The sequence below is a fragment of the Protomyctophum parallelum genome, assembly GCF_964188405.1.
Source record: "Protomyctophum parallelum genome assembly, chromosome: 15".
Classification (NCBI taxonomy): Eukaryota; Metazoa; Chordata; class Actinopteri; order Myctophiformes; family Myctophidae; genus Protomyctophum; species Protomyctophum parallelum.
This window is the reverse complement of record NC_139710.1, coordinates 2,904,172-2,918,871: the sequence shown is the minus strand read 5'-3', so window position 1 is coordinate 2,918,871 and position 14,700 is coordinate 2,904,172. Positions and strand designations below refer to the sequence as shown.

The 14,700-nt window shown below is 47.3% G+C and overlaps 1 protein-coding gene across 1 annotated transcript; it reads left to right on the top strand.

The window, feature by feature from the left end:
* Nucleotides 1-4,864: 4,864 nt before the first annotated feature.
* Nucleotides 4,865-13,900, top strand: LOC310872703 (versican core protein-like; the record flags this gene model as incomplete). Its single annotated transcript, XM_083784746.1, is given in 5 exon segments — nt 4,865-4,873; nt 8,987-9,159; nt 9,985-10,121; nt 13,723-13,770; nt 13,773-13,900. Coding segments are annotated over 5 exon segments (495 nt in total).
* Nucleotides 13,901-14,700: the final 800 nt, after the last annotated feature.

Below are 14,700 nucleotides of genomic sequence, written 5' to 3'. Positions count from 1 at the left end.
CCCCCAGGCATTAGAGACACGCCCCAGACATTAGAGACACGCCCCCAGACATTAGAGACACGCCCCCAGACATTAGAGACACGCCCCCAGACATTAGAGACACGCCCCCAGACATTAAAGGAACACGCCCCCAGACATTAGAGACACGCCCCCAGACATTAGAGACACGCCCCCAGACATTAGAGACACGCCCCCAGACATTGAAGAGACACGCCCCCAGACATTGGAGAGACACGCCCCCAGACATTGGAGAGACACGCCCCCAGACATTAGAGACACGCCCCCAGACATTAGAGACACGCCCCCAGACATTAGAGACACGCCCCCCAGGCATTAGAGACACGCCCCAGACATTAGAGACACGCCCCCAGACATTAGAGACACGCCCCCAGACATTAGAGACACGCCCCCAAGACATTAGAGACACGCCCCCAGACATTAAAGAGACACGCCCCCAGACATTGGAGAGACACGCCAGACATTAGAGACACGCCCCCCAGACATTAGAGACACGCCCCAGACATTAGAGACACGCCCCCAGACATTAGAGACACGCCCCAGACATTAGAGACACGCCCCCAGACATTAGAGACACGCCCCCCAGACATTAGAGACACGCCCCCCAGACATTAGAGACACGCCCCAGACATTAGAGACACGCCCCCAGACATTAGAGACACGCCCCAGACATTAGAGACACGCCCCTAGACATTAGAGACACGCCCCCAGACATTAAAGAGACACGCCCCAGACATTAGAGACACGCCCCCCAGACATTAGAGACACGCCCCCCAGACATTAGAGACACGCCCCAGACATTAGAGACACGCCCCCAGACATTAGAGAGACACGCCCCCAGACATTAAAGAGACACGCCCCCAGACATTAGAGAGACACGCCCCCAGACATTAGAGACACGCCCCCAGACATTAAAGAGACACGCCCCCAGACATTAGAGACACGCCCCCCAGACATTAGAGACACGCCCCCCAGACATTAGAGACACGCCCCCCAGACATTAGAGACACGCCCCCAGACATTAGAGACACGCCCCAGACATTAGAGACACGCCCCCAGACATTAAAGAGACACGCCCCCAGACATTAGAGACACGCCCCCAGATATTAGAGACACGCCCCCAGACATTAGAGAGACACGCCCCCAGACATTAAAGAGACACGCCCCCAGACATTTGAGACACGCCCCCAGACATTAGAGAGACACGCCCCCAGACATTAGAGAGACACGCCCCAAGACATTAAAGAGACACGCCCCCAGACATTAGAGAGACACGCCCCCAGACATTAGAGAGACACGCCCCCAGACATTAAAGAGACACGCCCCCAGACATTAGAGAGACACGCCCCCAGACATTAGAGACACGCCCCCAGACATTAGAGAGACACGCCCCCAGACATTAGAGACACGCCCCCAGACATTAGAGACACGCCCCCAGACATTGGAGAGACACGCCCCCAGACATTAGAGACACGCCCCCAGACATTAGAGACACGCCCCCAGACATTAGAGACACGCCCCCCAGACATTAGAGACACGCCCCAGACATTAGAGACACGCCCCCAGACATTAGAGACACGCCCCCAGACATTAGAGACACGCCCCCAAGACATTAGAGACACGCCCCCAGACATTAAAGAGACACGCCCCCAGACATTGGAGAGACACGCCAGACATTAGAGACACGCCCCCCAGACATTAGAGACACGCCCCAGACATTAGAGACACGCCCCCAGACATTAGAGACACGCCCCCCAGACATTAGAGACACGCCCCCAGACATTAAAGAGACACGCCCCCAGACATTAGAGACACGCCCCCAGATATTAGAGACACGCCCCCAGACATTAGAGAGACACGCCCCCAGACATTAAAGAGACACGCCCCCAGACATTAGAGACACGCCCCCAGACATTAAAGAGACACGCCCCCAGACATTAGAGAGACACGCCCCCAGACATTAGAGAGACACGCCCCCAGACATTAAAGAGACACGCCCCCAGACATTAGAGACACGCCCCCCAGACATTAGAGACACGCCCCAGACATTAGAGACACGCCCCCAGACATTAGAGACACGCCCCCAGACATTAGAGACACGCCCCCAGACATTAGAGACACGCCCCCAGACATTGAAGAGACACGCCCCCCAGACATTAGAGACACGCCCCCAGACATTAGAGACACGCCCCCAGACATTAGAGACACGCCCCCAGACATTAAAGGAACACGCCCCCAGACATTAGAGACACGCCCCCAGACATTAGAGACACGCCCCCAGACATTAGAGACACGCCCCCAGACATTGAAGAGACACGCCCCCAGACATTGGAGAGACACGCCCCCAGACATTGGAGAGACACGCCCCCAGACATTAGAGACACGCCCCCAGACATTAGAGACACGCCCCCAGACATTAGAGACACGCCCCCCAGGCATTAGAGACACGCCCCAGACATTAGAGACACGCCCCCAGACATTAGAGACACGCCCCCAGACATTAGAGACACGCCCCCAGACATTAGAGACACGCCCCCAGACATTAAAGGAACACGCCCCCAGACATTAGAGACACGCCCCCAGACATTAGAGACACGCCCCCAGACATTAGAGACACGCCCCCAGACATTGAAGAGACACGCCCCCAGACATTGGAGAGACACGCCCCCAGACATTGGAGAGACACGCCCCCAGACATTAGAGACACGCCCCCAGACATTAGAGACACGCCCCCAGACATTAGAGACACGCCCCCCAGGCATTAGAGACACGCCCCAGACATTAGAGACACGCCCCCAGACATTAGAGACACGCCCCCAGACATTAGAGACACGCCCCCAAGACATTAGAGACACGCCCCCAGACATTAAAGAGACACGCCCCCAGACATTGGAGAGACACGCCAGACATTAGAGACACGCCCCCCAGACATTAGAGACACGCCCCAGACATTAGAGACACGCCCCCAGACATTAGAGACACGCCCCAGACATTAGAGACACGCCCCCAGACATTAGAGACACGCCCCCCAGACATTAGAGACACGCCCCCCAGACATTAGAGACACGCCCCAGACATTAGAGACACGCCCCCAGACATTAGAGACACGCCCCAGACATTAGAGACACGCCCCTAGACATTAGAGACACGCCCCCAGACATTAAAGAGACACGCCCCAGACATTAGAGACACGCCCCCCAGACATTAGAGACACGCCCCCCAGACATTAGAGACACGCCCCAGACATTAGAGACACGCCCCCAGACATTAGAGACACGCCCCAGACATTAGAGACACGCCCCTAGACATTAGAGACACGCCCCCAGACATTAAAGAGACACGCCCCCAGACATTAGAGACACGCCCCAGACATTAGAGACACGCCAGCAGACATTAGAGACACGCCCCAGACATTAAAGAGACACGCCCCCAGACATTAGAGACACGCCCCCAGATATTAGAGACACGCCCCCAGACATTAGAGAGACACGCCCCCAGACATTAAAGAGACACGCCCCCAGACATTAGAGACACGCCCCCAGACATTAAAGAGACACGCCCCCAGACATTAGAGAGACACGCCCCCAGACATTAGAGAGACACGCCCCCAGACATTAAAGAGACACGCCCCCAGACATTAGAGACACGCCCCCCAGACATTAGAGACACGCCCCAGACATTAGAGACACGCCCCCAGACATTAGAGACACGCCCCCAGACATTAGAGACACGCCCCCAGACATTAGAGACACGCCCCCAGACATTGAAGAGACACGCCCCCCAGACATTAGAGACACGCCCCCAGACATTAGAGACACGCCCCCAGACATTAGAGACACGCCCCCAGACATTAAAGGAACACGCCCCCAGACATTAGAGACACGCCCCCAGACATTAGAGACACGCCCCCAGACATTAGAGACACGCCCCCAGACATTGAAGAGACACGCCCCCAGACATTGGAGAGACACGCCCCCAGACATTGGAGAGACACGCCCCCAGACATTAGAGACACGCCCCCAGACATTAGAGACACGCCCCCAGACATTAGAGACACGCCCCCCAGGCATTAGAGACACGCCCCAGACATTAGAGACACGCCCCCAGACATTAGAGACACGCCCCCAGACATTAGAGACACGCCCCCAGACATTAGAGACACGCCCCCAGACATTAAAGGAACACGCCCCCAGACATTAGAGACACGCCCCCAGACATTAGAGACACGCCCCCAGACATTAGAGACACGCCCCCAGACATTGAAGAGACACGCCCCCAGACATTGGAGAGACACGCCCCCAGACATTGGAGAGACACGCCCCCAGACATTAGAGACACGCCCCCAGACATTAGAGACACGCCCCCAGACATTAGAGACACGCCCCCCAGGCATTAGAGACACGCCCCCAGACATTAGAGACACGCCCCCAGACATTAGAGAGACACGCCCCCAGACATTAGAGAGACACGCCCCCAGACATTAAAGAGACACGCCCCCAGACATTAGAGAGACACGCCCCCAGAAATTAAAGAGACACGCCCCCAGACATTAGAGACACGCCCCCAGACATTAGAGACACGCCCCAGACATTAGAGACACGCCCCCAGACATTAGAGAGACACATGGTACAGGTACTAGTACATGGTACATGGTACATGGTACATGGTACAGGTACTGGTACAGGTACTAGCACATGGTACATGGTACAGGTACTAGTACATGGTACATGGTACATGGTACATGGTACATGGTACATGGTACATGGTACAGGTACTAGTACATGGTACAGGGTATATGGTACTGGTACATGTTACAGGTACTGGTACATGGTACTGGTATTGGTACATGGTACAGGTACACATGGTACTGGTACTGGTACATGGTACGCATGGTACATGGTACATGGCACATGGTACAGGTACTGGTACATGGTACAGGTACTGGTACGCATGGTACATGGTACATGGTACTGGTACACATGGTACAGGTACTGGTACATGGTACATGGTACATGGTACTGGTACACATGGTACAGGTACTGGTACATGGTACATGGTACATGGTACATGGTACAGGTACTGGTACATGGTACATGGTACATGGTACATGGTACATGGTACTGGTACACATGGTACAGGTACTGGTACATGGTACATGGTACATGGTACATGGTACTGGTACACATGGTACAGGTACTGGTACATGGTACATGGTACATGGTACATGGTACATGGTACATGGTACATGGTACTGGTACACATGGTACAGGTACTGGTACATGGTACATGGTACATGGTACATGGTACATGGTACTGGTACACATGGTACAGGTACTGGTACATGGTACATGGTACATGGTACATGGTACATGGTACTGGTACACATGGTACAGGTACTGGTACATGGTACATGGTACATGGTACATGGTACATGGTACTGGTACACATGGTACAGGTACTGGTACATGGTACATGGTACATGGTACATGGTACTGGTACAGGTACTGGTACATGGTACATGGTACATGGTACTGGTACACATGGTACATGGTACATGTAGGCCAGGAATGGAACAACCGTGGGTTTTCTGTCCCTACCAGCCAGCAGTCGGCAAAACCAAGTGTCATGCACTACCAGCGAACTCCGGGGAGCACTTCCACCGGGACCTGCGCACCATGGGTCCCCGAGTGCCCACCCACTGAGCAAGCATATGGTACACACATCACACACACACGCACACGCACACACACACACACACGCACGCACGCACGCACGCACGCACGCACGCACGCACGCACGCACGCACGGACCACCCGTGGGTCCTGTGTCCCTACCAGCCAGCAATCGCCGACAGCACGCACGCACGCACGCACGCACGCACGCACGCACGCACGCACGCACGCACGCACGCACGCACGCACGCACGCACGCACGCACGCACAGACAGACAGACAGACAGACAGACAGACAGACAGACAGACAGACAGACAGACAGACAGACAGACAGACAGACAGACAGACAGACAGACAGACAGACAGATAGCAGGCCTGCAAGCTCAAGTGGCGCGCTATGAGCTTGTAGGTCTGCTATTTAAAAAAAATCACAGACAGACAGACAGACAGACAGACAGACAGACAGACAGACAGACAGACAGACAGACAGACAGACAGACGCACGCACGCACAGACAGATAGCAGACCTACAAGCTTGCCATTTAAAAAAAATCACACACACACACACACACACACACACACACACACACACACACACACACACACACACACACACACACACACACACACACACAGTGTGCATGGAGAAGAAGAAGAAATGCTTTCTGGTAAATCAAGTTTACCCAGGGTAACTGGAAGCATCAGATAATTGTTTACAGCCAAGCCCTGTTCATACAACATTTCAGGTTAGTGGTCAAAATTTTGAAAATGTCAGATTGTCTGATTCGAACCAGCGGCCTCCGGTCAATAAGAGAAGCCTTTGGTTAACAAGACTTGCGCTCTAACCACTCTGCCACGGTTTGCTTACAGAGGTAGTACCACCCGGACACCACAGAGTGGTACCATAGCTACGTAACAAGATCTCGCTGCCTTTCATTGGCCGGTCTGAGAGTACATTCCTTGAATTCCTTCGAGCCGGAGCAAGGAGGAGAGAGAGTGAGAGACTGCAGCAGCAGACATTTACAGTCAGTGATTTGTACTCAGTCCTCCCATAAAAGCTAAAGAATGGATTTCACCTAAAAGGTCGTTCTATATTGGTCATCTGTCCTTTGGTGGCCAGAGCATGAGTCAGTCATGAGAGCAGGACGGACGTCCTCGTGAAAGGTAAACAATGGATGGAATGGATTTTACTTTTTTTTGCTGCGGTCTTCTTCAGAGTCAGAGAGTGAGAGGTAGTAAAAGGTATTCTATATAGGTCCTTTTGTCCTTTGGACCGAGGACACGATTCTTTGACCTAGACTTGTTGACTGCCTGCATCGAACCGAGGACCAACCACAGTCAAAACCAGCGCGCTAACCAGCGTCCCACCGGGAGTACATTAAACAGCTCCATTTTTGGTAATTTTCTTTTTCATCTCATCCGATGGGAGTATTATAAAAAATATATATTCTAAAACCCAGGAAGGAACGTCATTACTGTCCGTTTGCACTGGAAACTGACAGGTACGTGCAGGGTAAAATACATTGTCTTGACCACAGCAACGTTGACGTGTTAATGCTTAGTGTTAAATTAACACTAAGCATTAACACGTCAACGTTGTTCATTGTGTACTGTGCACCGTTACTGTACATAGCCTACAGTATGTTGTTTTTGTGATATAATGCACTGATTGCTTGGCACTTTTCATTTCGTTGTACACGTTGCAATGACAAATAAAGATCTATCTATCTAGTGGCTTTAGCTGTTATAGCTGCTATTTAAAATACGGGGGTCCCCGGACCCCTCACTGCAGGTTGTTATTATAGGTCAATCAGTCAGGGCTCGAGATTAACGACGTCCCGGGGACTGTAAAATATCTATTTGGGACGTAATGTTCGGGACGAGAGGAGTTTTTACACTGAAAATGCGCATTTCGTGTGCAGCGATGAGCAGCATGAGAATTTGCCGTGTCAGAGACAACAGCAACAACAAGACGCACACACTACATTCACCCAACGGAATCATAGGAATTATATTGCTTTTGCCCCGTGGATGGGACATTTAGATTGAAAAACTATCGGTTGGAAGCTTGGATAAAACCATGGTTGTGTGCCACAGAAAGGTTCCATATGGACATGGGGCTACACTACATCACCAACGTTTAACGTTAGCTTTCATGCTAGGCTTGCTCGCTGGCATCGACATTAAATAATATGTTGGTATGTATCCTCCAACAGATGTTTTCTAATGCTCAGATTGTTCTGGAATTGCTGCCCCAACACTGTGGAATGCACACCCCAAAACGCTCTCATTCCACAGTTTTTATTGATTGTATTTATTATTATTATTATTATTTATTGATCCTTCGTCTTAGTATTCCCCCTAATAAAGTCGTTTTTATTTGTTTTCTCATGCCAACCATGTAATAGACATTTGAGTATTCATATTTATTATCTGTTGGTCTTGATCAAGTAGCCTACACCAAAGTTTTATAAGCTACTGTAGTCACTATTCGTTGATTCACTGGTAGGCTACACCAAAATAACAACATCCATTTGAAAATAAATATCACTGTTCTCAGGTCGAATATTGATATGTGATTAAAATATGATTAATTTAGATTAATTAATTACAAAGCCTCTGATTAATTCGATTAACATTTTTAACCAAGCCCTATTTTTCATCTGGGAGCATTTTGACTAAATCACTGTATCTACAGAAGAAACATGAAGCCAAACAAATAATGTACTGCATGTATTCAATACAGTACATTATTTGTTTGGCTTAATTGTATTTCTATTACATTAGGAATACAGTTATTCATTTCACAATTTGAGTGGTGCTTTTTTGTACTTTTTCCCCCCCGGGACGGTATACATTTACTTCGGGACGGTTCAAATTGTATTTTGGGACGGTTCCGGGACGGTGGTGAAAAAAGTTAGTCTGGAGCCACATCACCTCACAGTCCAACTGTCTGTACACACACACACACACACACACACACACACACACACACACACACACACACACACACACACACACACACACACACACACACACACACACACACACACACACGTTGATGGTTTAATGTCCCCATCCCAATCACATGGTTTAACCCATTCTGACCTGAGATCAGATTCTAAAAATGTCTTCTATGTCAGTCGCTCTTCGATTTTTCAAAAATAGCAGACCTACAAGCTCGTAGTGCGCCACTCGGTGGCGCGCTATGAGCTTGTAGATCTGCTACACGCATGTTCTGTGTTTCTCCATCAGAACTATAATGCCACACACATGTTCTGTGTTTCTCCATCAGAACTATAATGCCACACACATGTTCCGCGTTGCGGAGGAGTTCTTCACCTCGTTGGGCCTCAAGGAGATGCCTCCAGAGTTCTGGAAGGAGTCCATGCTGGAGAAACCCACCGACGGACGACCGGTGGAGTGCCACGCCTCCGCCTGGGACTTCTACAACCGCAAAGACTTCAGGTTAGCACGGCCGCACACGTTGGTGTAAAGCAACTAAGTACTGTACTTACTGTAAGTAGAATTTGAGGCACTTCACTTTACTGGAGTATTTCCAATTTGCTATACTTACAATTTACAATTTAGGCATTTAGCAGAGCGACTTACATTAAGCAAGAACAAAAAAGCATGGTAATACATCACATAAAAAGCATTTATCATGAAACATGGGTAAGCTAAGAAGGTAACGGTGGAATATATATATATATATATAATGAAACTATGCATATAAACTATACATACTATACTATGCTATGCTATGACTACATACAATGCAATTATAGTGCTGTCTACATACCATGCTAAAAAAAAAGCAATTTTTTCACAGGAAACTGGACTATAAATAGGACTTGAAACCATGCGGAAAAAATGTTTGCTGGAAAAACTAAATGTCTGTCTCTTTAACTCTCTCTGTCTCTCTGTCTGTCTGTCTGTCTGTCTGTCTGTCTGTCTGTCTCTCTGTCTGTCTGTCTGTCTGTCTGTCTGTCTGTCTCTCTCTCTGTCCACAGACGGTGTTCCTGTTATGGAATTCAACAAACTTGACCTACATGGAAGCTAAATAGCCTACAAGTTGTTAGTTTACATTAATGAAATCAATATTGTTGTATATACACAAATATAAATGTAATGTTTATATTTACAGTATGCACACACACACACACACACACACACACACACACACACACACACACACACACACACACACACACACACACACACACACACACACACGCTATAATACTAAATCAAGTCAAGGTCTATGTGAGTTGTTGCCTGTGTCTTATACAGTATATTCTACATATTTAATACAGACACTGATGAGTGCCAGTCGAACCCATGCCGTAATGGAGGCACGTGTGTGGACGGTCTGGCATCCTTCTCTTGCGTGTGTCTTCCCAGCTACTCCGGACTGTTCTGTGAAGAGGGTAAGTTTGCTTTTTGGCATCTCTCTCTCTCTCTCTCTCTCTCTCTCTCTCTCTCTCTCTCTCTCTCTCTCTCTCTCTCTCTCTCTCTCCACCCATCATCTGCTTTGAATATTCAATCACTTTTTTTTTGTTTGTTTGCGTTGTTTCTATGTGGTTTAATTTGCGCGAACATGTCTCAACTTCCCCCACAAATAGGGTTGGAGTTTAGTCTGGGTCGTGGAACTACTCACTCGACAGTTGATACAGTGGAGTATTGTCTGTCATGCACCAGGCATTGTTTCCCAATGTCTGGGCAGTGGTCTAATAGACATACAGTATCTCTCTCTCTCTCTCTCTCTCTCTCTCTCTCTGCAGGTCGGTAGCTCTGAGTAATAGATATAATATTTGTCTCGTCAAATCGATCGCAGGTCACACAGTCAGTCGCATCCTAATGCCCAGAGGCAGAGGCCTCTGTTAAATACTTTGGTGCTTAAAACAGGTAGCCTGGGGTAATGCTTATCGACAGACATTCAGACATAGTTGACACATGTCCGGAAACCATGACTATGCAGGATCTCAGCGTATCCGTGTATACGTGAGGTCATACACGACACCAGAATCTCAATCAGAGTCGACTCACATCACAGGTTTACAGGGTTAAAGAAGTGTTTTTTTCACGTGCGCTTCATGTACAGTACATGATATTTAGAACAATTATGGCCATGTACAGCCTACATGAACGTGCCGACATGAGGCGAGACTATATATACGTAGGTGCTGTGTTCTTAAGGAACAGTTCACTAGAATAGACAGTGTAACAGGACATATACTGTAGTTTTGCAAGTGCGTAGCGCGCCACTCGCGCTATGAGCTTGTAGATCTGCTATTTTTCAATAGCCTGGGTACCGGCCTGGGTACCGATTCTAAAAATGTCTTTTACATCCTGACAGTTTTCTGAAAAAGCAAATTTTCTTCCATTTTTCAAAAATAGCAGACCTGCAAGCGCGTAGCGCGCCACTCAACCTTTTACTTGAGTAAAGTTTAATACTTAGTGAAACAGACCTGAATTGCACTGTACTTGCTACTGTACCACCAATTGGTGAATGTTCCCCCCTCATCAGATTGACATATTTACGTAGCGTAATATGACATACGGTTATACACTAGAGTTATTCAGGGGTGCCCTGAGACAACAGAGTCAGAGAACCACTGGCATCCATAGATGCTGTTGTTGTTTGTCTGAATTCCGTTCTTGACGCATTAAGGAAGTGCAGTTCTGCGTTAAATGCAGTGTTATGTACTGTAGGCACAGAACGAGTGTTGTGTTGTGTTGTGTTCCACCTGTGTAAAACAAATGCTATTTGGGGCTTCAGATTTAGCTGTGAACGGCAGGTCTATACAACACCTGCTGCAAATGTGAAGCTTAAATCATTGTTAAATGAATGTGCAGTAAAGTTATTTTTCAGGCACCACTCTGCTCATTTGGAGTCAGTTACTAGTTACAGTATGTAAAATAGTCTCTCTCTCGTAGGTCAAGGGAACCACAAGGAGGACAGCCCGTTCCTGAACAGTACAGATGCTGCCAAGAACAATGACTTCTATGACAGGAACTTGGCTTTGTTTGAGGTTTGTTGAAGTACAACAACATCTCAAATATGCAATTTGTCGGTGTCAGTCTAGTTGAGATGAACAAAACATGTTGCGTAACAGAACATATGAAAAGTAGAAAATCTTCTAAAGCAAATTCTGAATTGTGATGCAGTTTCACAATGATGTAGACATCAGCAACTATAGTGTATATAGTTGTATACGCATAGTTTCATTAATTTATATAGATATTCCACTGTACTTGTTTTTAGCTTTATTTCGTATGATTCATGGTGACTATTTTTATGTACTATATATTTGTTTTCTGTTCTTACTTACTGTAAATTGCTCTGGATTAACCCATTCTGAACGGGAACCCCTTTTGGTTCCCAAGCTCATATCGCGCCACCGAGTGGCGCGATACGAGCTTGTAGGTCTGCTATTTTTCAATAGCTAAAGCATGACATGATGCTAACACCAAAATGGGTTCCCGTTCAGAATGGGTTAACCCATTCTGACATGAGATCAGATTCTAAAAATGTCTATTACATCCTGACAGTTTCATTATTAACCCATTCTGACCTGAGATCAGATTCTAAGAGTGTCTTCGATTTTTCAAAAAATAGCAGACCTACAAGCTCGTATCGCGCCACTCGGTGGCGCGATATGAGCTTGTAGATCTGCTATTTTTAAATAGCTAAAGCATAACATGATGCCAACACCAAAATGGGTGCGTTTTCAATAGCTAAAGCATAACATGATGCCAACACCAAAATGGGTGCGTTTTCAATAGCTAAAGCATAACATGATGCCAACACCAAAATGGGTGCGTTTTCAATAGCTAAAGCATAACATGATGCCAACACCAAAATGGGTGCGTTTTCAATAGCTAAAGCATAACATGATGCCAACACCAAAATGGGTGCCCGTTCAGAATGGGTTAACCCATTCTGACATGAGATCAGATTCTAAAAATGTCTATTACATCCTGACAGTTTCATTATTAACCCATTCTGACCTGAGATCAGATTCTAAGAGTGTCTTCGATTTTTCAAAAAATAGCAGACCTACAAGCTCGTATCGCGCCACTCGGTGGCGCGATATGAGCTTGTAGATCTGCTATTTTTAAATAGCTAAAGCATAACATGATGCCAACACCAAAATGGGTGCGTTTTCAATAGCTAAAGCATAACATGATGCCAACACCAAAATGGGTGCGTTTTCAATAGCTAAAGCATAACATGATGCCAACACCAAAATGGGTGCGTTTTCAATAGCTAAAGCATAACATGATGCCAACACCAAAATGGGTGCCCGTTCAGAATGGGTTAACCCATTCTGACCTGAGATCAGATTCTAAGAGTGTCTTTGATTTTTCAAAAAATAGCAGACCTACAAGCTCGTATCGCGCCACTCGGTGGCGCGATATGAGCTTGTAGATCTGCTATTTTTAAATAGCTAAAGCATAACATGATGCCAAAACCAAAATGGGTGCGTTTTCAATAGCTAAAGCATAACATGATGCCAACACCAAAATGGGTGCGTTTTCAATAGCTAAAGCATAACATGATGCCAACACCAAAATGGGTGCGTTTTCAATAGCTAAAGCATAACATGATGCCAACACCAAAATGGGTGCGTTTTCAATAGCTAAAGCATAACATGATGCCAACACCAAAATGGGTGCCCGTTCAGAATGGGTTAACCCATTCTGACCTGAGATCAGATTCTAAAAATGTCTATTACATCCTGACAGTTTCATTATTAACCCATTCTGACCTGAGATCAGATTCTAAAAGTGTCTTCGATTTTTCAAAAATAGCAGACCTACAAGCTCGTATCGCGCCACTCGGTGGCGCGATATGAGCTTGTAGATCACCCTGTGAGGGTCTGTGAGGGTCCATTTGGTTCCAAACTATCACTAATTTTCCTTTCCTTTCCTTTCCTTTGTTTAAATAACTTAAGTCCATGCAGGATAACACATCGAAGAAGGTAAACTCATGAGCCACGTGTCCTCCTCTCTCCCTCTCACCAGACACGGAGACATGCGACTACGGCTGGCACAAGTTCCAGGGTCACTGCTACGCTACTTCCCCACCAGGAAGAGCTGGGACGCGGCCGAGAGGGAGTGTCGTGTCCACGGGGCCCACCTGACCAGCCTGCTGTCCCACGAGGAGCAACACTACATCAACCGTACGTCCCACAAACGCTAATATGGTATCCGTTTCGCATTTGGGTTCTTGGAAACGCCCCCCCAGCCACTGCGTTAGTTTGACTGAGGTTAGGTTTAGGTATAGTTTTACTGAGGTTAGGGTTAGGTTTAGGTATAGTTTTACTGAGGTTAGGGTTAGGTTTAGGTATAGTTTTACTGAGGTTAGGGTTAGGGTTAGGTTTAGGTATAGTTTTACTGAGGTTAGGGTTAGGGTTAGGTTTAGGTATAGTTTTACTGAGGTTAGGGTTAGGTTTAGGTATAGTTTTACTGAGGTTAGGGTTAGGTTTAGGTATAGTTTTACTGAGGTTAAGGTTATGTTTAGGTATAGTTTTACTGAGGTTAAGGTTAGGGTTAGGTTTAGGTATAGTTTTACTGAGGTTAGGGTTAGGTTTAGGTATAGTTTTACTGAGGTTAAGGTTAGGGTTAGGTTTAGGTGTAGGCTGTCAATCACAGCGACTGGCCAGTCACAGCGCACCATTTACTCAAATGCGAAACGGGAACCATATCGGCCCCACAAACAGTTGCTCTTTAAACCTTTGCATGCGTTGTCTTCGGGTCAAAAAGACTGGCGGGCAGCATGTTTACCATCAAAAGAATAAAAATAAAAATAAATAGTCATGTTCTTTTGTAAATGAACTCCCTCCGTGATCATGCTATGGCTTCACGCGAAAGCATTAACCCATTTAGACCTGAGTTAAAAAACATTCACTTTGAAAGAATATATATTTAAAGATTTGCGCCACAATCTTATGATTTTTCAATAGCAGACCTACAAGCTCGTAGTCTGTCTGTCTGCCTGCC